A 24,430-nucleotide genomic window follows, 5' to 3' on the forward strand; every position below is an offset into this window, starting at 1 on the left:
AATTGGGTGTTTTACGTGCATACACGATACGATACACTAGGAAGATAGTTGAATATGTTCCGAAAATAAAAACTTTGCTCCGGACATGACATTTCCCTTGCGCACATTGTTTTCATTTTCTGCAGGAATATATGGCCCCAGAAGCATTATACTGTTATATTGCACTCTTATCCTTCAATGATTTCACTTGTGGTGTCTGCTGGTGAACAAAACATATATTACATAGGCTAACCAACTAAAAACTAACTTCTTCCACTCAATAATTGGCAATGAGATTATTGTATGTACTCCCTCCGTCCCCTTTTACATGTCCCTTTTGAAAAAAAATCTTGTCCCAAATTACTTGTCCACTTCTCTTTTCAAAGCAACTTTTTGTATGTTTTTTCAAAATATAACAACTTCCAATGTTTGACTAGCATATATATATACACAACTCTATCTAATTCATCACATTTATTAGGGATATGTATGAAAACAAGATATCCACCTAACATTTTCTTAAGATGCGTTATTTTTTCAAAAGGGACAAGTAAAAGGGGACGGAGGGAGTACAATTTAGTTTCAAAAACGTATGCTTGTTCCTGTAGCTGTCGGACGGTTAAGCTTTTTCTATGAATAGATAATGCATGATCTCATTCTTCTCTGCAATAATTTTGTATAGAAGTCCCCCCTGTTTTCACACAAACGTCGAATATATATTGTGTCGGAAATGTCAAAAGTTAAAACTCTCAGGGACGATCCCGGACACCCTGGTGGTAAAGGCGTGGAGCGGAGTAGTGTTAGAATTGAAATTATACTTGCTCCGAGCATCTCCATTGAAGAAATGTAAAACTGCAACTTCTCAAAGAAATAGATAGGCCAGGAAGGATGAGTAGAAATTAAGGAAATCTATAAATATTTTCAAAATTATTACAAAAATATGACCGAAATTGCAAATGAGGTTGCAACGCCTAAACTGTTACAAATGAGGTTGCACAGTATTTTGAAAATAATTTCTGCAACTTGGATATTTTTGAAAAAAACGCTATAATTTATAATCCAACGACAGAGAAGCTTTTGGCATGTAAAAGTTATTGACAACGGCAAGAAACTGCAGACCCATCACCCATGCTTATGTGAGCCCAACTGATGGACATCACATGTATAGTTAGGGGCTGTCATATTTTTGGAAGATCATCTTCTCTTCATCTTGCAACAACTATCAACAGTCATCATAGTATAAATGGTAAAACTAATTCATCTACTCTCTTCGTCTGTTTGTCGGAAAATATCTTACAGATTTTTTTCTTGTGTGCTTGCCGGAAGAATTAACCGATGAAAGATATCATTCAAATATAAACCAAGACCAGGATGTGAACAATATTTGCATTGTATTAAGTTAAATTAACGGGCACTCAATTTCTTGTAAATTTTATATCAAACTTATTGATATATATGAAGAGTAACAACGATAAGATTGAGAAGGACATAAGGACATTTGAATTTACCGATTCTCTGGTTTTCTGGTAGACATTCTCTTAAGAAACTCGTAAGTAGTGATCATAGTTGTTGCAGACATCGACATTGAAATCCACCTTGGAATCAGCCCTCTATAACAAGCACAAAATCCGCCATCATTCAACAGATTCCTCACCGTCTGAATAACCTTTGGACGCCCTCCTCCTTCATCCAAAACCTGCATTCTTGTCTTGACAGTATCAAGTGGCATTGTCACCAAGGCTGAAACTCCGCTAGCCATTACTGAACTCACAGTCTGCACAGCCACCACAGACGTTGAACTCGGCCTAAAGCCCCCTCCATCTTTATTCCGGTTATAACATCCAACTCCACTCCAAATGAATCTATTAGCCACAGAGTAAGATCCCCACCACATTGCATTCGATGGTGCATAGGTAAAAATCGATATCCCAAATCCCCTATAAAGTCCCCTCAAACCATCCGAATACACAATTTTCCGAAATGCATCAATTCCTCCACTATACTTAACCATAGCAGAACTCAAATTACTCCCCCCTTGTACCATTAGCCTCTGACTAACAACATCAACCGGAGTCCAAACCAGCTGCGCCACCATAGCAGCACTCAATCCAGCAGCAGCATTGGCAATCGGAGCTGCAGCCACTTCCGAAAACCCAAAATTAACAGCCAGAGAACTCACATTACTCTTAGCAATCTCAAGGGTACCCATGTAAAGTGATCTAGCCGGAATTGTACCCATCAAGGAAGTACTAAAACCGCGATAAAACCCTCGAATCCCTTCATTTCTCAGTATCAAACCAGCCAATTTATAACAAGGAGTACCATTAACTAGAACCTGTTGCCTTGTTTTCAACACAACAATTGGATACAAAGCCCCTGAAACACCTGAAAAAAGAACACTACCTAGGCAGAAAAACCTGGACTTATCAAGCCTTTTCCAATCTATATCATCAGGAATATGAATATCAACACATGTTTCATCTCTAGCACCCCTCAAACTCATTTTACAACTCTCAACACAGCTCCTCTAGTATACTACTCTGTCTAAATTTGTTAGAATATAATCATCCCATAAAAGGTCATTTCCTGGCTCCCGAAATTTCAGGATAACTGGTCACTTAACAAAATATCAGCGAAGTACTTAGACAATAAAACTAAAGCAAACCATGATCCCAAGATTATATATTTTCAAAAGGGTCGAGCTCAAACTTAAAGAATTTAATACATAGACATGTTATATGTGGTGGTGAGATTAGTGAACTAGAGTCTGAAGTTGCTAGACAAGTAGCAAACGTGCATGGTGGTGTTCATATAGTACTTGCAAATATATGTAAGAACATCACTCACCAGGAAATTTTAGAGGCAGTTACGAAAAATGAACAAAAAAGAAAAAATTTAGTGAATAAAAGTAAAAGAAAAGGTGCAACGGAAATAAATAGGGAAAGCTTTTAGGTTATCGAGGTGAGTCAAGACGTGGCGTGTTGGGTGACTGAACACGTGGCGGACTACTGATTTGCAAGGATGATTATGTTGCATCCGAAAATTTTCAGTTCATATCATAATTTTGTTTTAAATCCAATTAATTTTTTATAAATGATGGGTGTATCGTTTGTTGTCCGATTCGACTTCTGTTCACTTCGAAAAATATAAAAACAGATACTTTGTAAGGGAATTGTGAAAATTAAAATTATAAAAAAATGTGTAAATGATAAAGTCGGAAGTAATCTAATTCAAAAATAATAATTAGGAAGAGCATATATCACCGCTCATTTATGAAGAGACAAAATAACGAAATAGAGCTTCTTCTAACCGAAATCAAAAATGTAAGTTTTCACCTGAATGTAGTTCTGAAGTAGGCAAAAGATTTTATTTTATTTTTTGGATAAAAGAAAAAAAAAAAAAAAACTGTTGCACTGACTTACAAGTTACATGATATAAATGACTGCTGGTATTCGTGCTAAAGTCTTTGGATTAATGAAATATAAGTTACAAACAGATATACAACTTGTTAATTCTTCTGATCATTTCTAAAAGGGACGAGATTAATAACTTGTTGTAAATTAAATAAAATACTTATTTTTAAAAAATATTAAACTAGAATTGACAACAACAATAATACATAAGCTGATTATACAAGACCAGTGGTCTATAACATAGGAGGAAAAAGTGCTCGATATGAAATTTTTTTAGAAATAGGTAATTTTTCACTGCCTTATTGGACCCAACATGTAATGAGATTAACAAAAAAATCTGAAGTAAATATATGTGCACATACTCTGTATAAGGAATTTCTATGGAGAAAGCTCAAGGTGAGATAACCAGAACAACAAATTTACAAGAGTCAAGTGAATGAGGTTCAAAGTATGTACTGATGGCATATAAATGCATTGACATGTATTCATGCAACACCACACCAATTGCATTACAATTGGAACAAAATGAAACAAAACATGCACAGCCCATACATCAAACACTGATTAATAATATATAAAATACTATTTTTCCACATTTGCTAATTCCTTTTACAATTACTACATTGTCAAAAATAATAAATTGTAGAATGCCTCACAGAGCATTTAACTCGGAGGCGCAACAACGCAAATACAATTGGAAACAATGTCATTCCTACTACGAAGCAAGGGAAGGAAGCTCCTATCCTATTTATCAATTCAAACGGCTAATAACATATACAATGGCATTACCTAAAATGACTCCGCAGGATGATTCATCTCTTGCATGGTACTTACGGAATGCTGCACTAGTAAGCCAAAGCCCAGGTGAAAAAACCAGATGGGCTGATAACTATATTTTTAAGCATATAAGAATCTTATATTGTAGACCTATAACCTGAGGAACCTGTGCTTATGATTTGCTTTTAAACTTTCTTTGCGCTTTCAAATCCACCACGATCACAGTTATGTTGTCCTTGCTACCCTTTTGAAGAGCACGATTCGAGAGGCACTCCGCTGCTGCTTGAGCTGCAGGATCAATTATTTCACCCCTCTCCATGGGAAGTGTGACACCATTTTTTTTATGCCAGAGGAGAATCCGTTTTCGAGCCATTTCACAAACCTCCTCATTGCTCATAACATCCCATAAACCATCGCTCGCAAGAATGAGGCATTCATCATCTCTGGTTCGAGGTATAAACATGACTTCAGGATCAGGTATAATCCAGGGTTTTAGATACCTATCACCTGCAACCAAAAGCAATGACAATTGAAACACTACTTTAACAATCTCCTAAGTTCGCCTCACATTCTAAGATGAATTTCTATTGAGCATGAACATAAGAATAACTAATGTTTAGCCCAAAGATGAAATATAACTGCATGCACGATGTTTACTTCATTTCTTGACAGGGATACTTTATCTTTCCTACCAAGAAATACAGATAAATACAAAAAGCCATGTCCAGAAAGGGTGGAATAAAGATCTAAAGCAGCTTCCAGAAAGTGCATGTTTTTGCAACTATAAATACACTATTAAATGTCATTTCTATTTCCAGCAAGATTCTTGATTTTAAGTTGACGTCAAACTAAAGTTGCACTATACTTATGGGATGATAACAAAACCCTACTTCGGCTAAACAGAAGATGTAAAGTAAACATTTTCCTTCAGAACATATATTTCCATAACAAAGAATAATATTCATAATTTTCCTAGCATATACTACTAGTTTCTTAGAAGTTAAGAGTTAAGACTAATATATTTCAATAAATTTGTCTTTAACATGTTCTTGCCTTAATGTCAATAAAGATAATTAATCAGTTTTACTTGCAACATCGTAGGTTCTTTTATTTGCCTTCATATCGATGGGAAGAATAACAGAACAAATTACCGAACTCGTAAGATGTTGAGGTATTCCCATGTCAAGTGCTCAATCCAGCTATCCTATTTCTATAAAATGACTTATAAAATGAAGAACACGCCAATTTGGATAGTTGGCCATTTAGGTATCACTAAACTCAATTGAAAAGATACCTTGTACTTTCATAAGATTGAGTGCAGCATATATCCACTGTTACCCCTCAAGTAATACATGCTACAACTATTTAGCAACTCCAATTTATAAGGTGTGGTCAAATTACGGAATAGGTCGTACCTGTGCACAGTCCTAATACGGACTTATCGGTTTTTTATATTACCTTCATAATTAAAATAGCTGAGAAAAAAATGAAACTCCGGAATATACAACTCTGCCCACAAATCCAAAATTTACAAATCCATCCACAAGAACATACTAATAGATAATTTTTTTAGTTGAAAGTCCTACTATCTCGTGAATCTTTCTAGTTTTACGCATAATTATTGTTAGGATATACATACCTATGGACCTTGACATTGCAAGAACACCAAACACACGATGGCCATTCCACTGTATGACTTTGCCTCCAGCCGCTTCAATCCTCGCATATTCGTCTTCACGATTTGGCTACGTTAGGCACCCACGAAATAAAATGAAGTAGATATTTTAGGTGAGTTATAAAAATTACTGTATGCCAAGTGCAAATAAGAAAGCAGAAAGGTTACTTTATGATCCACTGACAGTGCCAAGGGTTCTTTTCCACGGCACAGGACCACTCTAGAATCACCACAATTAGCCACAATGATATGAGAGGAGCAAACAATAGCAACAGCGGCAGTAGAGCCAACAGTTTCAGGAGCAACAGGTGCACCATTAGCTTCTCCTCCAATCTCAGCATCAACCTTGAGAAAAGTATTGCTAAATGCTTTCCTCCACTGTTCTTGGCAATCATCATTAGTACTTCCTTCCTTCAATTTGGCCATAAGAAGGTCCAACTCCTCAGCCAAAGCAGAATGGAATCGCTCCCGACAATAGTTTGCAACCTGAAAGTTCAGAACCAATATAAGATCAGATCGCCAGAACCGTAAACAACACATAAGTTCTCAAAAGAAAATTAACAAGCATATAGAGGAAGAAGAATAAGACTGAGAGGGAAATGAGGAGGGGGAGATGGAGCTACCTGAGAGCCACCATGACCATCATAGACTCCAAAGAAGTGAGCTGTCAAGTGACTTAAACATTTCGTCACTCCATCAAGTGCTCGATCACCGATTAGCATTTGAATAGGAATTTTCATAAACCTGGGTACGGTTGCAAGTGCATCTTCCATTTCTGGTCTCCGTCCACATAAAGATGTGAATCCCCAGAGGGGTACATAATCAATCTCAAAAACACTGCGTACAGCAGGTCCACCAGATCCTTGTTCTGGGGGTAACTGGACAACTGCAGCTGGTTTGTGATCAGGCCCATTGGCAAGATTATCTTCAATACCCACAGTGACAGCAAGTGAATCCTTCACATCCATTGTGACGTCCGACTCTATGAAACCTCCGGGCTTGGTTATAACCACAGTACCGCCGACATTTTTATCGGCAACTAAAGTACTTGGTCTTCCCATATCAGACAGAGCTTCAAAAGCTAAAATTTCGTCAGCGCCGATGCTGCTAGAATCGCTTATCGCTGAGAAAGAAAAGGAGCTATCTAGGATATTATCACCTTCCACTGATAAAAGATCATCTTCCTCGCTTTCCTGGATTACAGCATCATTAGAAATCAGGTCATTTTCCTTTCCAGATACCGAAGGTCCGGCACTACTTTCTGCAGGCAGAGACACCCCTACGCAATTAGAGTCCATCTCAGAATCATCACAGATGATGACCTCACTCTTACCCGAAGTACACTCGGCAGGACTTTTAGTTACAGAGTCAGCCAATAAACCTGTATTGTCTGTCATCAACTTGAGCTTAGTAATATCCATATGGGTTCTTGTAGTTGTGTTATCGCATATTAAATTACCTAATCTAAATGGTAAAGCAACAGCCGAGGCCATCTCCTCCATCAATATCACTATTCGGGTTGTAGAAAAAGTTACCTTCCAGCCCCTCTAAAGTTAAACAGCCTGTCATCATTTAACTAATTCATCACCTTCTACTAACACCCAGAACAGTCTCGACACATGACAGTAGTTGAGAACAGAACATGTTCGAGCTCAACACAACTATAAGTAAATGAAGTTTGTTGCCCCGTCTCTTTACTAGTCCTCGAAATGGAAATGATTAGTCAGATCTGGTAAACAAATATGTATACCTACTTCCATTTGTAGAAAAAACTAACCACACTTCGACAGGTCAAACTCCTCTGGACTCTTCTTTATCTACCACTATCAACTACAGTGAAACGAAGAGCTATAAATCCACAAAATTCAATAAAATCACAACCATTACACTCTAAAAAGTGCCTTAAACTCCAACCCTTTTTCTGTATTTGCAAGAAAGACACAAAAGTGAGCTAGTTCATGAGAAAGAACCTAGGAAAAGCAACCTAAAGTCCCAAGAATCACAAGAAAACCACAGATTAACAACACATAAAGTTCACTTTTTTACAATAATTTCAAGTTCCCTGGATCTGAGGCAACCCATATCAACCTCTTGATTAAAGCATATCTACATCTATACATACATCTATCTATCCATCTCCTAAAAACAATTAGCATCACTTGAAAACATTAAAGAAAGCATATAATTAAAGCAAAGATTTCAAGAATCACTACCTAATCTTCTTGCTCATCAACAAACAGTAGAGCCCTTGTTCACAGCTTCAAATCCATATAAAAAGACTTCACAAAAGACCAAAAGAATTAAAGAATCAAGAAATGGGTAGCTTAGGAATGTAAAAAGTGAGACACAACTCAATGTATGTATGTGATCACTCAAAGGGTACCCTTTTCTTGATTTTCTTTAAAGAAAATAAAGAAAAAATTAGAGATATTTTAGACTTGGTTAGGAACAGCAAGAAAGAGTGAAAGATACTAAAGATGAAACAGAGAAAATGAAAAAACAAAAAATATTAGATGTGTAATAATTAATAATGTTATTACAATAAGTGCAATAAAAGGACAGGTGTCAAATCATGAAAGGAGAAAGAAACATAGTATAAAAACAGCTCCACCCATTTTTCATGCTCTTGCCCCTTTGTTTCTTCAACCCAAAACACTTGATGTCCTTTTCAGCATCAATTTATAAAGAGATCCCTTTTTAGTATTTTATTTAAAATCTAATCTTTGTTTTTAATATTAAGAAAACTAAGATTTATTCTCAAAATTCTTCAACATCTTTTTTTTTAGTATTCTTTAAATTGATATATTTAGAAATTGGGAAAAGTAACACTTAAATATTGCTATACTCAAAGTGGTGGAATGATGATAGTTTATTAATAATTTGAGAATAGTTATGGCCTAGAAAAAATTATAACCATTTTAAAGGGAGAAACAAATAAATCGTGACATATAAGCCGAGATTTGAGTCTGGGTTAATTTTTGATTCTGTCAATTTCAGTAAAAATATATAAAAGTTAATTTTTGATTTCAATATATTTAGCATATACGTAGAGTAATTAAAGTAGGTCGAAGAATATGATATATTGGTAAGTAAAAATATGAAAATAAGAAAAGAAAAAGAAGAACGATATTTTTGGCATCACATGCAGAAGAAGATAATAATTTAGAAATAAATAAGACGGTTGGTGCAGAATAGTCCAGCTGTGTAGATTATTGGTTGGACGGTGTTGATGTGTCCATCACAGTGAAGAACCTGGTCTTTTCCCCGGATGCCACGGATTCTAGTTGTACACATCAAACTATAACCCTTTTTCTTTTTCTCAATTTATCTCTTTCAAGTTTCTAAACTCTCTTTGATATTTTGTGAATCATTTAGGTCTCACTTTTTAGCACACAAAAAGAAAATATGAATCTCTGAAAATTTTCTTGTGGTGGTTTATTCTTTCTAATAATACATTTTGTCATGCTTCGATGATGGGTAAACTTAGGGGGTGTTTGGCTGGGCTTTTAAGCCCAGCTTCTAGCTTATAAGTCAACTTCTACTTATTTCGTAGTGTTTGGGTAAAGAAATTATAAGCACTTTTGGCGACTTATAAGCTGGAGTTTTGGAAGTTAGAAATGCTAGTTTTTTTCTTGACTTATTTTTTTTTTCGAAATTTAACTTCACAACGATGTGTATGATCATTCTAAAAGATAGTTTATAATATTTTATTATTATTTTAGCAATTTTTATACCTAATAAGTCGTGAATTTTAATGAATTTATCCAAACACTTAAACAGCTTATAAGTACAAAATTACTTATCACTTTTAATCAAGAAATCACTTTAAAGCAATAAGCAACTTCTTTTAAGTTAAGCCAAACGGCCCCTTAGTAGTTAGTTCAACTTATAATATGAGATTGAGTCAAACAAAATGAGAAATTTCAATTTCAGGTTTCCGATGTCATAAATTTTATTATATTTTACAGAATATTTGATTATCAGGCTTTTGCCGCAAGTCGGGTTCCAACCTCAATTCAATCTGAAATTTTAATGAATCACAATATCAAAATTATTCGTGCAAACCCAAACCCAACCTAATACGATAGCAAATCATTAATATATATATATGCAACACATTATAAATAATTAAATATTATTATAATCTTATAAATTAATTTAAATTAGACTAAAAGGTATTTATATGTAGAAATAAAATAATACTGTATATAAAACATACAGATGTTATTTATGGGAGGAAAATTATATAAATATTATTATTTTATTAAAATCTTTGAGACCATAACTATTTTAAAAAAAATTCCTCTTTTATAAAATTTATAACATTAAACTTTTATTCAGAATAAAAAATTCAAAATAATTTATCAAACTATGAGCATTAAAATGCGTAAGAGGAGGACGGAGGCGGGGCCGGTTTTGAGGGAGTGCAACAAGTGCAACAGCACAGGGCCCATGAAAATTTAGGACCCCCAATTTATGACGACTTCTTTCTATCTTTTGATATACTCATGATAAATATAATATAAAATTAATATCTCTTTAATTTTTACCATTATTTTATTTAAACACTAATCATTTCTCAACTCCAAGACCCAGCCTTGCACGTCTCTTCTTATTCCTTCTCTCCCCCCACAAACTAGTAAACTGTACACATATATTTAAGTCTAACTACTCAAAAAACAAACAATTTTTCAGTTGTAGTAGTCTAATTTTGTTTATGATATCTTGTTATTTTAAATATATTAAAATTTTGTTTGTCATTTGAAAGGGTCTCATTCTTAAAGTCAGCACAAAGCCTCAAAAAAGTCCCAGACGGCCCTGGACGGAGGGAATAATATATTTTATAGGGATCTGTTTACATGTACATATATGATCTACGAGGTAGTACAAGATCTAGTATCCCTAGAAATTTGACCCATATATTTTGAATAACCCAAAAAACAAATCCAAAAATGACCCAAACCTTAAAAACTCCTAGCCCGAATTTATATTTTGCAGTGAAAATTCGCATCTGGTCTGATCTCTAATTTTTACTACCTATCAGGCGAGAGTGGTAACTGGTATGTTGTGAGATAGTGGACACAGTACATACAAGCAAAGTTGTCCAACAGTAATTATTTTGAAACAGAGCAGTTCTCTTCAACTGATATGAGTTGCAAGGACAATGGTGCCTCGAAACATCTCCTCAACAAGTACATGCACAATACTACAAATCACTATCATACAACATTAGACCATATAAAAGTATAATTTCAACTACAAAAGCGCGTTAAGTTAAGAAACTTCTACTATAAGCATTATCCAACTAAGAGCAGAGATTAGAACATTAACGAGCGAGCATTCAACATAAAAACTACAGAGAAGACCGAGTTTAACTTTGAGTAAACATTTTGACCAGAAACTGCCACAAGAGATGGCAAGTTTTATATATTGCCATCCTGGGCAGCCAGGTCACCGACTACCATTGACCTGTAAGTAAACTGTTAACGCAAAACTCTTCTACTGGGAGAGAACGATTCCTATCAGTTTACACATCATTAGGCCTTTATGAAGTTTTCAAACAGCACTGTACAAAGATGACGGTAATGACCTGAATAAACAGACTTATGAGGCTCATGGAGTCATGGTTTCTTTCAAAGGCTTTAATCATTTAGCATGTATGAGTCACATTACGGTGACATTGCACCAGATGTAGTGGCCAACATCTGCACATCAGGTTCCTCTACTTTCCACTTGATTGTGTGATCAACAGTAGAATTGCCTGCAGGTGAATCATCTTAAAGTGTTGGTAATAGTAACAAACATAAGCATTGAGTCAGTAAATGGAATTCCTCGTAGTCCTACCATGTATTGAATCGATGACTGGCTGCTCTGGTGGTGCACTCATAAAATCTGTAAGAATTGCAGGGAAAAACTGGAGTGAATTTTAATACACACATCTCAAAAAACACACCCCAGATAACTTTAAGGTGAACAGGCCAATGTTGCAAATGTTCAAGCATGAAGACAACAAATATACAACCTTCATACAACCAAAAAAATCATTCGGTTTTTCCTCTAACACAAGAAACCAAATTCAGTTATTAATAACCTAATAGTATAAGAATTAAGACTACACGAATCTTCAAACCTGTCGGTAAAACTTTGTTCTCATGACATCACTATCCTAGCGAGCAAACAGACTTAGTGATAGCAGGTTAAAATAACCAATTCCAAAACTCTTATTATTTCTATAAAAATTAATTTATGATAGCACAAATTAATTGTTATGTTCTAGTTACATCTGAGTATGTACGGTTGTCTCCACATACAGACAATGAAAATATAACCAGACTATCCAAGTGTTTCTTCTTTGTTTACTGAAGCAGAAAACCATTAATATAGTTGATATCGCGTCCTATGTGAATCTAGTAGCAACAACATATCTCTTCTACTCATTGCGAGCTTATGAACTAGGTTTCGTGTTAACATACTCATAGATGAGAAGCCGTTGAAAGCAAAGGGCTATTACCAGAATCACTGTCACTTGAGTTTAAATCAATCACGGTCGGGCAACCATATAAATTGTTAGTTTATATCTGTGATTACCCTAAATTTCGTCTCAAGCTTTTGTATAGGGAATTAGGGACAGCAATAGAAGGATATGAAAATTGCTATTGTAACCTTGTCTTGGCTTTTCATGTAGTAATATTATATGAACAGTTACGGGATAACATATTTAATTTATTCCACATCAACAGTATAAGTAGGAAAATAAAATTAGTTGTCTTTTTTTAGACACCCAACAAAACTAGACAACCACAAACTAAAAACCGATGTGTAGCAAAAGCACATAAAATGTATAATGATAGTATATAGAAAAATTAAAAACAAATAATTAACTACACTACCATCAAGTATATTAGTTTATTATAGAAGTAATAGCTTAAATTGATATAAAATCTTGGTATTACTGCTATAGACATGGCTAATGAAGACTGCAGAATAGATATATGAAACACACCAGAAGAATTTCGTAATGCCTTGACAGCATCAAAGTTCTTGTAAGTATACCCCACGAAACTTAAGTCTTTTGGAGTTGATGGAATCTGAAATAAGTTGTACAAAGACATATTTAGATACGATGGAGCACAAGGTAGAAAAAAATATCGCATGTGCTGAGGTCATACATAGCTTATGTTTGGAGTAATGAACTGTGAATGCAATAGCACCGAGCGCACGTGATATATAGACAGTAGATACAGAGTAGCGTTGTAAAGCTGTGTTGGGTAATTATGGATATATGCAAAGTATAAGCACATTTAATCATTATATCAAAATTTTCCAAAATTCACTTTCATAAGCATATTAGAATCTGTCAAGCCATGCACTTGAACAAATGCAGTCAGAACTTAAATGTGAGTAATGATGTAGAACTATCATCTACAGTATTAGCTCACTATATGGGACTGAATTTTCTCATACAGAATGTCGGGACATTACAGTACATAAATGTGCATAAAATGACTAAAGTAAGATCCTTTGGCATCAAAGGCCGTGCCAGCCTACTTAAATATGTATGTTATACAGTCCTGCCTAGGATAGAAATACATATGACCTTGAGCAGCAACTCTATCACTGCTAGCCTCTCTGGAACCCTATAGACACTTGTTTTAAACTTACAGCACCTAATGACTGCTTATTCCCCACACAGAACACATCATTTCTATTCTTATTAGTATTCATCCCATAGTTTCAATACATGCCTGGCTCCTAATTCAAAAAAAGTACTAGTTAAAAAGTAGTTAAGAAAAACCCAGTAATTTTTACACTGATTTGGTGGTTAAATCAGGCAGAGTATTCCAATTTATAAGGCCAACTGGACCGGATTGGCTCCTGGTCCCCGGAACCTTTTAAACCTATTGGTCCTGCGGATTTTTATTACTAAAATACATGTTTGCAAAGAAAATAATATAAATTATTCGCCATCAGTTACTGAGTCATTACATGTGCAGTCAGGAAATTATAGGAAGAAAGATAAAAGAGTTTATCAAATGTTGACTTCAAAAATTTTAAGATTAGCTACAAGATTTCCCCCTAAAATTCACACACAAGTAGGTCTTGATTACTTGTCTATCACATAAAATGCAATTTTCAGAAAACATGATGATCACAACTACCAATTCATGGTATATTTATGCAAATACCAAGATTTGAATAAAAGCAGTAATATACCTTCCGTGTGGGTCCTGAGCTTGTTCTTGCTGGAGCTGGAGGTATCAACTAACAAAAAAATTAAGGTATTGTAAAATAAGTACTTTTAAACAGCAAACAGAAACAAAATAATTGGGTAAATGATTCTTATCACATGCAACAGTACATCCAAAGTAAACAGAGGCTGAGCAAATTTTAAAAAGTCATTTAATGGGCATTTGAGCAGAACAGTCAATGCAGATACTAGGGAATCCAAGATGAACTTTCTATCAATGGAAAAAAGTTTTCCAAAAAAATGACAGGATCTCTTCATGGCCAAAAAAAAATTATTTTTTTTAAGCAGATTGTTTAGCAATGCAATTTCCATTTTCAGAACATTAATGATAATTATCAATTGGACGCCAATACAAGAAGCATGAAACATTATAAACTGAAACAGAATCACCAGAAATTCGCACGTGCGATTATGAGTACAAGGTATAATATTTTCAACAATTATTACCTACAGAAAACTAGGCAACTGATCCCAAACTAGGTAACTGATCCCTAGTACACAATTCCTAAGTTTAAATTGGGAATGACATGATCAGTAATATCGTAACATATACATATTAATATATATTATAAAAGGAATTTGTATTAATGATCGTATAGAAATCCTCAATATGCCACTTAGTATGAAAAGATATAAAAAGCTTTGACCACCTATTAAAATATAATATATATATATATATATATGTTAAACAAGAGATAATTGTAGATGATACTTCATCAAACTTCATGAAATTCTGGGTGTCCAGCTCCCCGTTGACTTCTGGTTTAAATGCTGCCTCCATCTCATAAAGTTTATCCCATAACACGTCCTTGAACCAAGGGTGGGCCTGATAGTAGACTCATGTAGTTATATGACGATAGAGATTTACAAATACAACAAAAAATGAATCTAGACAAATCAATACCTTAATTTGGTGTGCACCACCAGTACCCAGCCTATGTTCAACATCACACAGCAATCTACAAATTAGATCCTTAGCCTCATGTGACAATTTTGCATCTTCTGGAAATTTCAGGTAAGTTCTCCAGTGAACAATCTGACAACCATATAAAATATTTGTCAGTCTAATTAGATGGCCAACATACCTAAGAATGCATATAACTAGTCCTCAGCTTTGACATACTATATATATGAGTGTGTGTGTCAGTTACTTTTCTACCAATACATAACCAATGTCTTGACCCCGTAAACAACAATTACTACGAATATACAGTGCAAATCGGATATAATACCAGGCATCAAATGCATTCAAATATTTATTTGTGTTGAAAGAATTCCGAATGCGGAACATAAATGGTATCTACTGCAGCTACAGCTTTTAGATGGAATGCATCTCCTGCTTAGTCATCAGTTTTAGTAACTAAGTTCCATATCAATATAAGTGAGTTCTATTAATACATGTATGGCAGATCATTATCCAACTTAATCCCTTTCCATAAGGAATATCTAAAGATTTTTAGTAAGTCCATCAACTGTTTTTTTCTTAACCCTTTTTATGTTGTGTTGTTTAGCCAGTAGAATGGCAAAGATAACTTGATGACATTTTGCTCTTATCTAAAGATCTTACAGCAAGGTGAAATGATAACTGAAGATATTCAATGCCAATTTTGATAATAGCGCCATTACAAACTATAATATAGAACAGATTACAATAAATAAATAAAATATCATGATCATACGTAAGCACAAATCACAATAGCAAACACAACAGGAGCACAATACCTTTCTGCAAGTGGATGCAGGATCATCAGAATAAAATGGGGGATAACCCACAAGCATCTCATACATTATTGCACCTAAAGACCACCTGCATGAATGTAGCAAGATTAAATGAATACGTATGGCATGAACACTTCAATTTGCTTCAGAAACAGCTAGTGACATAATCCAAGAATTTTTTAATACATTCCATCTATGACCAGGCATACATCTTTCACCCTCCCCAGACCAGACCCGACCCTGCTCTAAGAGCTGAAAGGGTCTGTTTGATTTTTTGATTGGTTCCACCGACAATTGTTCTTTTTCTTTTGGTAATATACGTAGATCAATGCTTATCTCAAGAGATCCGTATCAAGTAAGACGCATAACATGTGAAACTTGAAAAAATATTTTTGATATATCCAGTTTATAACTTTATATGAAGATCAAGACATTTATTAGTCTGCAGCTCTTAGCACATCTAATAGGTTAGCCACTCAAACAGCAGAAGATTATCGAATTGAGACCTGCCAAAGTTTTTGCTTTAGCAATTACTAGGGGATATAAAGTTTTACAGCTTAAGAAACACGGCACATACGGTACGTAACCTGGACTTTTTACATCGGCGCAATTACCTAGCTGAAATAGTTGATACTTCGTATCAGGCCATAAACTTTTAAAATTTCCAATATAGTGACGAGTGTCACACTTGGATGGGCTTATAAAGTTAGACACTTCAAGCTGAATCTGGGTTAAATAAGATAACATAATACAAAGATTAGATAAGCCTGCTCATTTGAATTCTAAACTTTTTTAGCCTTATATACATGTGTCCTCAGTAGGTGGATAGTTCGTAATGAAAAAATTAAGACTTCACTGATGTAATTATGACAAGTTCAGTTAAGATCTCTAAGTATGAAAAACTTGTATTAAACTTCTAACATTGCTCTAACTATTATATCAGAGTCGAAACTTCTATTAACGCACAAGACGTGGTAGAGTACAGACTTACCAATCACACTCCATGGCATATCCTCTCTTAAGTAGCACCTCAGGAGCAATGTAGTCTGGTGTTCCAACTGTAGAATATGCCTACACACACGAGAGAGAGAGAGAGAGAGAGAGAGAGAGAGAGAGAGAGAGAGAGAGAGAGAGAGAGAGAGAGAGAGGCTTGTTAAAGTAACATATGGCATTAAGGTTTCCATTACAACTCCAAGCATTAGGCAATTACTCAATTGCAAGATTCTTAAATCTTAACTATTTCAAATTACATGCTATACCCTCGCTTATTTATGCAAGCTATTGGAGATTTTTTGGACCCTTTCTGTGCTGCATTAAAACCTCCACTGCTAAAAACGGGAATTTAAAAATAAATCATGTGCAGTTTAACTTGAGGATTTAAGTGAGAGGACCCATATAATCTTTCAAACTGTGAAAATCTTATTCTTATTATTTTACTGGAGAGAAGAGAGAGAGTTTATTAAAAAGAAGAGGATTCAAATTCAATCTTTAAACGATAAAGATTATTACTTTCCATATTATGTAAGACAAATTTGCATACCAGCTTCCTCCTGTTCATCTGCCAATGCTGGAGCTGCTCTTGAGGGCTTCTCCATCTACTTCCGTTATCTGTATTAGGAATTGAGCCATCAATATCCATTGGATCTCTTAAATTCTCATCATACATGGGTTCATTCTCATTCAGTGTGGATAAAGCTCTACATTCCAGAGGCTTAGAAAGACCAAAATCTGAGAGTTTCATGTGCCCATTCTTATCAAGAAGAAGGTTATCTGGTTTAATATCCCTGGAGATATAATGCAGGTCCGATGGTTAAACTTCCAAGGTTCACCAGAATTTATTGCAAAATGTAGATGTAAGTATGTAATTAATTACAAAATGTTTTCAGAGCAATGCAAGGACCTATGGATGTAATTATGTTTGTGAATGGACTCGATGGCCAGGACAGTTTGAGCTATGTAAAACTTTGCCACGCCTTCGGTAAGTGTGTCTTCTCTCATCAGCAAAGTCATCATATCACCACCGGGAAGGTATTCCATTATTAGATATAAGTAGTCGTCGTCTTGGAATGAGTAGTATAGCTTTACTATGAAGTTACTGGCAACTTCTGCCAGCAAGTTCCTCTCAGATCTGACATGTTCCACCTGTGAAGGAAAGAGTTGTATTGTTATCGAAGCATTTAGCTTATCATTAATAAAGCCACATCGAAAATGTAGTTGCTAACCATAATTAAATACTCTCTCTGTCCCCCAAGGTAGTTTACCTTAGGGGAAGGGGCTTTGGCACGCATTTTAAGACACTTGTAAAATGTAGTTTCACAAATTAATTTTTTTTCTTCTGAATAAAAGTTTAATGTTTAAATATTTATACAGAAAAAGAAAATGTCAAAAATAAGTTATGAAATTATATTTTATATGCACCTTAAAATGTGTGCCAAGCAATGTAAAAAAATACAGTAAAGAGATGAGAGGGACAGAGGGAGTATATGAGAAGAATGAAGGCAGTTATACTCGTAGGCAAATAACTAAGCATTTCAAGAGAACTCAAAGAAAAAATCAGCGACAGCAACAGCATTCAACTTGAAAAAAAAAAATTTGCACTGAACTAAAATCATAGGTTTAATAAAAACGCTTTCATTAAGTATCACTAAGATATGGATATCAAGAAAATGTTCTTTCTGGTCCAATGCTACTCAGAAAGATTAGTGAAATTATTGTGAAAATGGTGAGAGGACGCATCATAACTGAATTACCAGTTCTTTATTTAGCTCACCTGTCCCCTTTTCACCATTTCAGTCTTCTTCAGTTTCTTCATTGCATATATGATGCCCGATTTCTTCTCCCGGCATAATCGAACCTGCATAATTAGTAAAATGATGGTGCTAAGATAGGTAAAAAGTAGTGTGAAACAATAAGATCATGAATATACTTAATCAAGTCTCAAGATTATGAATTTAAAAATATGTGGATAATCCAACTATAACTACATTAAAATGAGTAGACAAGGAAATGTATTTTTTTGTTTTTTCTGCATGAAGAGCTACATATTCTCAATCTCTGCGTACACTCAGCTTGCTTGGTTAATACATCAGCAGTTCCGATGAAAAAAACTCTACAAGCTGATAAAAGCATTTTTATGTATTTTATCAACACTACTAACCTCGCCAAAGGCTCCTCTCCCAATGATGGTCAAAAGATCAAAATCTTCAACACATGTCTTCTGCCTTTTTAGTCTTATAAATTCTGTCTCCTTTCGTTCCAAATCTTTGATCAGATTTTTCTGCTCCTCCACAGGCACATCTGAAGAAGCTAAGTTTCTTTCAAGCATCCATCTCCTGGAAAGATAGAAAGTTTAACATGAAATTAGGGAGAAATTTTAACATCCAATTAATTATAAACATAGAGAGTTAAAAGAGGATAGAGGCATTTAGTAATGAACAGTTTTATACACTTCTATTATCTGTTCTAGATACTTTTACCCATATTTCCTTCTTTGGTGTACTACTGCATATCTATCCATTTGAAGATATAACTCAAAATATCAGTTGTCTTACATTTAACAATAAATCCCATATCTACAAATAGGAAGCATGAGTGCGGGTGCGGGGGTGCTTAGTGTGGGGATACACAAATTCGGCAAATTTAAAATTATGGGGATTCGGGTGCGGGGTGATTCGGCATATATTAACATATTAAATATATATGTAGTATATATATTTCAAGAGTTTCATTAAAATTATACTAAATAGTCAACCAAATAAGTTCATTATCCTTAATAATATATTAATATGTGTCATTTTTACTTGATAACACAACTGATGCATTTTAACGTACTTAATCAATTATGTTTTTACGTATTTTCATTATTTTCTCTCCCTTGTGGGTGAGAGAAGAATCCCCAAGAATCCCCGTGCACCAAAGAATCCCCAAGTATCGAGTGCGCAATGCGGCGGGTAAGTGAAGAATCCATGCTTTCTATTATTACAACAGAACATCTTAAGTGAAGAGAGTCCACAAAGTAACTTCTTCCGCTATATAACACAGAAATCCGCAAAACTTCAAAGTATATATCAAGTTTCAAAACAATTTTCTATATATATATATACAGATTTGTGAAGTCCGGAATTCAAAAGGAACTCAAACCTTATATTAGATTGTGTTCAAAAACTAAATGTGACATATATATCGGGACCCGAAAGGGTCAGACAAGCAAAATATTTAAATGGTTTTATTCGCCCATATTATATGCAGTTTATACTAGACATAAAGAGAGGAAGGCATTAAAAACTCATGTGGTTAAATTCAAAAATACAAATATCACTGTATCTTGAATTCCAAATAAACCTTCCACAACTACCTATAAGTCCTCTTACTACATTTCTTCTTTTAGTTTTATCTCTATTTGCTAGAAACATACTGTTTTTTGTCCGCCAAAATCAGATAACACTTCCTTATTGTGCCAAGAAACCCTATTCCACGTTATCATATCGCAACCCTAAAAATTTATAACACTGCCAACTTGAATCATTTAAACCCTAAACCTACTTATCCATCAGTATACAACAGGGGCATAACCAGACCAAGCCTTTTTCTTCACTTTTAAAAGAGCCCTTAAAAAACCCAGCTGTGTTTTAGTAAAAAGTTCTTTTCCCGATGAGACCGGAGCATAACCTAACCTCCCCATGGTTCCGCCACCGAGCAAACACAAACCCAAACCCAAAGCAGCAAACTTTAACTACTGAATGAATGACCAACACCCATGAATTCAATTTAGGTATCTAGACTCCCAATCTCCCTAATTAAGCACAAATCACCACTTCCACCAAAACCCAAGTCCAAAAACAGCTAATTAGCAATAAGGACAACATGTATACAATAAAACAAGCAACCAAAAAACAAGCCCACATAAATAAAACACAGAAAGAACCAAAAAAGCACTAGATCTCACAAACCCATCTTCACAAAACAACCAAAAAACACAAAACACTAACTTAACAAGCAAGAAAACAAATAAAAATCCAACCTTTCTTTCCTTTCTTGAATATTCTTCATCTGGGCCTTATAATGATTCTCAATGTACTGTTTAGCAGCAGCCACTTTCTCCATTGTCAAGCTTGAGCCCAGCACTTCTTGTTCCTCTTCCATCTTGTCTCTCTCTCTAGATTTCAGCACCAAACAAACAAGACAGTGGGTTTCTCTCTCTAGAAGAGTGTGTGTGTATTGGTAGGGGAGTGAAACGGGGTCGTTTGATCTGACTAGGCTGAGGTCATGAGAGAGTGAAAAGCATGGGGGGTTTGGGTGTTTATCTGCTGCTTGACGGTCAAGGAGACAAGACTGTGGATTGTACAACTGGCGTGACAGCTGTGTTGTGTTTATTTATGTTTCTTGACAGATTTATTCTTGTCGATGCAATGATTTATCCACATTCACACTTTAAGTTCAACTAAATATTTTTTAAAAATTCATTAATATAGTCCTACTGCTACTAAATTGTTAATATAATTCTGACGAGAGAGAATTGAATTAGTTATAGATAAGAGACGAGGAAATCTTACGGAGTTTTAGTGTGTATCAAAACTTATTAATAATACTCATATTGATATGATATCCGGTGAGTCATAAATTTATAATCTGATCGATAAGGGATATCTTTACTTTGTGGATTTAGTGTTGATGTAATATTTGGTGAGGCATAATAAATTTATAATTTGATTGGTTGGATACCCCAGTGGTTAAGGGCTTATCCTCTGTCGTCCCAGGTCTTGGGTTCGACCCTGGCTCATCTCGAGAATATCTTAGAACAGATACTCACTTGTAAGGCTATAAGCCATATTTGTCAAAAAAAAAATAATAATAATAATTTGATTGGTAAGAGTATCTCCAACCATTGAAAATCTTTTATCTAAAAGATGAGTTGGCATACAAAAATAAAAAAATTTAGCCAACACTTTGAAAAACTCATACTCCGACCATACACAGCTGTTGTCTATAATTTTAGCCAACGGATGGCTAAATTTGTCGAATCTCTACACGTCTGTAAGAAATCTGTAAGAAGATTGCACATCATTTATTACCATATTGAACTGATATATTTTATTTTAACAATTTAAAATATTAATAACATATTATTCTTAAATTATAGTCAACCAATATAGCTAATATCATTGAAGCAAAATGTCTTGCAGGTTCAACAAATTTTACATAATGTCTTGCAGGATCCATTTAGTCAATGATTATAACCAACACCGCTGGAGATGTTCTAAGAGATAAATTTATTTAAATATGTCTTTATAAAAGCATCTCCAACGGTGTTGGCTATAATCGTTGACTAAATTGGACCTGTAAGACATTATGTAAAATTTGCTGAACTTGTATGACATTTTGTTTCAATGGTATTGGCTATACTGGTTGGCTATAATTTAAAAATGGTATGTTAAAATATTTTAGATTGTCAAAATAGAATATATCAATTTAATATGGTAATAAATGATGTGCAATCTTCTTACAGATTTCTTACAGACATGTAGAGGTTCGACAAATTTAACCATCCGGGTTGGCTAAAATTATAGACAACAGGTTCACGTGATTGGAGTGCTGTTTTTTCATAACGTTGGCTATATTTTTTAATTTTGGAATGCCAGCTCATTTTTTAGCCAAGAGTTTTGTACGGTTGGAGATGCTCTAAGGATATTAATAACGGTTAAAAAGTTTTGTAAGCAGATGGTAAATTTTTGTCGCTCTAATCTCGCCCACAATCATATAGCCTTGCCTATACAAATCTTCAACCCATCAAATTTTTGGTGTCCTTTTAAAGTTTGTGGAATTACAGTACTTATTTTAGTTAATGATTTAGATTTTGTCGCAATAAATGTGCAAGATCCGAACTCTTGGAACTGCAAGCAACTTAAAATGTCTATTTATTTTCTATCGCATTATGCTAGAAATTTACTTTATCTCTGCCTGCACTTAGAGCATCTCCAATAACGTTGGTTGTAATCGTTGGCTAGATTAGACTTATAAGACATTACGTAAAATTTGTTGAACCTGTAAGACATTTTGCTTCAATGGTACTGACTATATTGGTTGGCTATAATTTAGAAATAGTATGTTATTAATATTTTTAATTGTTAAAATAGAATATATCAGTTCTATATGGTAATAAATGATGTATAATCTTCCTACAGATTTTCTTACAGACCTGTAGAGGTTCGACAAATTTAGCCATCCATAGGAGGTTGGCTAAGAGCATAGTTGGAGTTGAGTTTGTGAAGCTGTTGGCTAAATTTTTTTATTTTAAGTATTCCAACTCACCTTTTAGCCAAAGATTTTAGATGGTTGGAGATGCTCTTAGCCAGGAAGAGCTTTATACAGATTTTAATTTTGTTTATGTCTAGGAATTGGAAGGATTCGTCATCTAAAAAATAATTAAAAATTTTATAACATTAACCAAATCCATATATATTTAATCAAGTTTTCAATTATGAATTATTGAAGAAGATATTCCATGAAAAATAATTTCCAACTATACCCGTCCGTTTCAACAAGTCAGTTTTATAAAAAAAAAAAAAAAAAAATTTACTTTGATACATCTAATTAGACGTGTCAAAATTTAAGTAACACATCTACACTAAAATCTCGAGTGCTTATTTATTTTTATTTTTTTGACAAAAAAATCTCGAGTGCTTATTAATCGCGATATAATAATAGTTGAACTATAAATTTTTGTTGTCAACATAATAACAGCTAACACGCATTTAACATCAATTTAATCATTAATCTTCGTAAATTAATAAAATTTATCGATTCTGACACTTTGTTTTGTTGTAATTTAGAATTAAAGGATATTTGTTAAAGTTGTGAGGAATATATGTCAATATAATATTTTTATTTATTTTAAACAAATATTTATTTTTATAATAACTAATATAACTATTATTAAGCATCTCCTAAATAATCGTTTTCATAAAAATTATGTAGGTGTAATACTTTTTTCTTAAAATAAACATTATATAAAAAAAGTAAGTGTAGTCAAAGATGTCAAAGGTCACACATCTCAGTAACCATTACTGTATTTTTTTAAAGGGATTTTCTATGGTGTGCCCAAGGGCACACAATAGTCCCTAACTCCAATAAAAATAGCTTATTTTGATTGGTGGATGAACAATAAATGATGATGGTCCCCCTGCATTCACATCAACTCCACCAATCAAAATAAGCCATTTTTATAGAATTTAGTGTTTATTGTGTGCCCTTGGGCACACATTAGAAAGACCGTTTTTTAAAAATCACTTACAAAACAAAGTAAGTTATCATATTAAAATCACTTGTAATGACATTTTTTTCATAATTCTGTGTCCGATGGTAATTGATATTATCAATGAAAGTTAGCTTAATTCAACTTTCAAATTATACAAAATGTCATTTTTCAGGACTAAGGGAGAATTAAATCGTTAAAACCGAGCGTACAAAAATCTGATAAATTAGTATGATAAAATCAAATATTACGGTAGATTTCATATATCACATATAGTCATATAGCAGAACTACTGGGAAATGTAATATTTTCATATTTAAGATACTTTTAGAAATTTAAGATTTAAATTCTCTCAACATATTAAATAA

The 24,430-nt window shown here is 34.1% G+C and overlaps 3 protein-coding genes across 6 annotated transcripts; all 3 read right to left on the reverse strand.

Moving 5' to 3' along the window:
- Nucleotides 1–1,353: 1,353 nt before the first annotated feature.
- Nucleotides 1,354–2,620, reverse strand: LOC108204285 (uncharacterized). Its single transcript, XM_017373639.2, has one exon. It carries the CDS (start codon nucleotides 2,480–2,482, stop codon nucleotides 1,484–1,486), a length of 999 nt encoding a protein of 332 aa, XP_017229128.1. The 5' UTR covers nucleotides 2,483–2,620; the 3' UTR covers nucleotides 1,354–1,483.
- Nucleotides 2,621–3,941: 1,321 nt separating this feature from the next.
- LOC108204284 (protein phosphatase 2C 53) lies at nucleotides 3,942–8,361 on the reverse strand. Of its 4 annotated transcripts, none has more exons than XM_017373634.2 (5): nucleotides 8,058–8,361; nucleotides 6,468–7,674; nucleotides 6,013–6,330; nucleotides 5,809–5,914; nucleotides 3,942–4,676 (listed from the first exon to the last, which is right to left on the reverse strand). In XM_017373634.2, exons 2-5 carry the CDS (start codon nucleotides 7,344–7,346, stop codon nucleotides 4,342–4,344), a joined length of 1,638 nt encoding a protein of 545 aa, XP_017229123.1. In that variant the 5' UTR covers nucleotides 7,347–7,674; nucleotides 8,058–8,361; the 3' UTR covers nucleotides 3,942–4,341. The 4 variants fall into 4 exon arrangements, with proteins under 4 accessions (XP_017229123.1, XP_017229127.1, XP_017229126.1 ...); XM_017373638.2 differs by having other exon boundaries at nucleotides 6,468–7,234; nucleotides 8,058–8,284; XM_017373637.2 differs by having other exon boundaries at nucleotides 6,468–7,406; nucleotides 8,058–8,197.
- A 2,752-nt stretch (nucleotides 8,362–11,113) lies between these two features.
- On the reverse strand, nucleotides 11,114–21,150 carry LOC108204793 (uncharacterized). Its single transcript, XM_017374408.2, has 13 exons — nucleotides 20,832–21,150; nucleotides 18,969–19,143; nucleotides 18,582–18,665; nucleotides 17,712–17,953; nucleotides 17,352–17,595; nucleotides 16,803–16,882; nucleotides 15,815–15,899; nucleotides 14,997–15,128; nucleotides 14,805–14,918; nucleotides 14,059–14,106; nucleotides 12,848–12,932; nucleotides 11,689–11,736; nucleotides 11,114–11,605 (listed from the first exon to the last, which is right to left on the reverse strand). Exons 1-13 carry the CDS (start codon nucleotides 20,951–20,953, stop codon nucleotides 11,514–11,516), a joined length of 1,551 nt encoding a protein of 516 aa, XP_017229897.1. The 5' UTR covers nucleotides 20,954–21,150; the 3' UTR covers nucleotides 11,114–11,513.
- Nucleotides 21,151–24,430: the final 3,280 nt, after the last annotated feature.

The sequence above is a fragment of the Daucus carota genome, chromosome 1, assembly GCF_001625215.2.
Source record: "Daucus carota subsp. sativus chromosome 1, DH1 v3.0, whole genome shotgun sequence".
Classification (NCBI taxonomy): Eukaryota; Viridiplantae; Streptophyta; class Magnoliopsida; order Apiales; family Apiaceae; genus Daucus; species Daucus carota.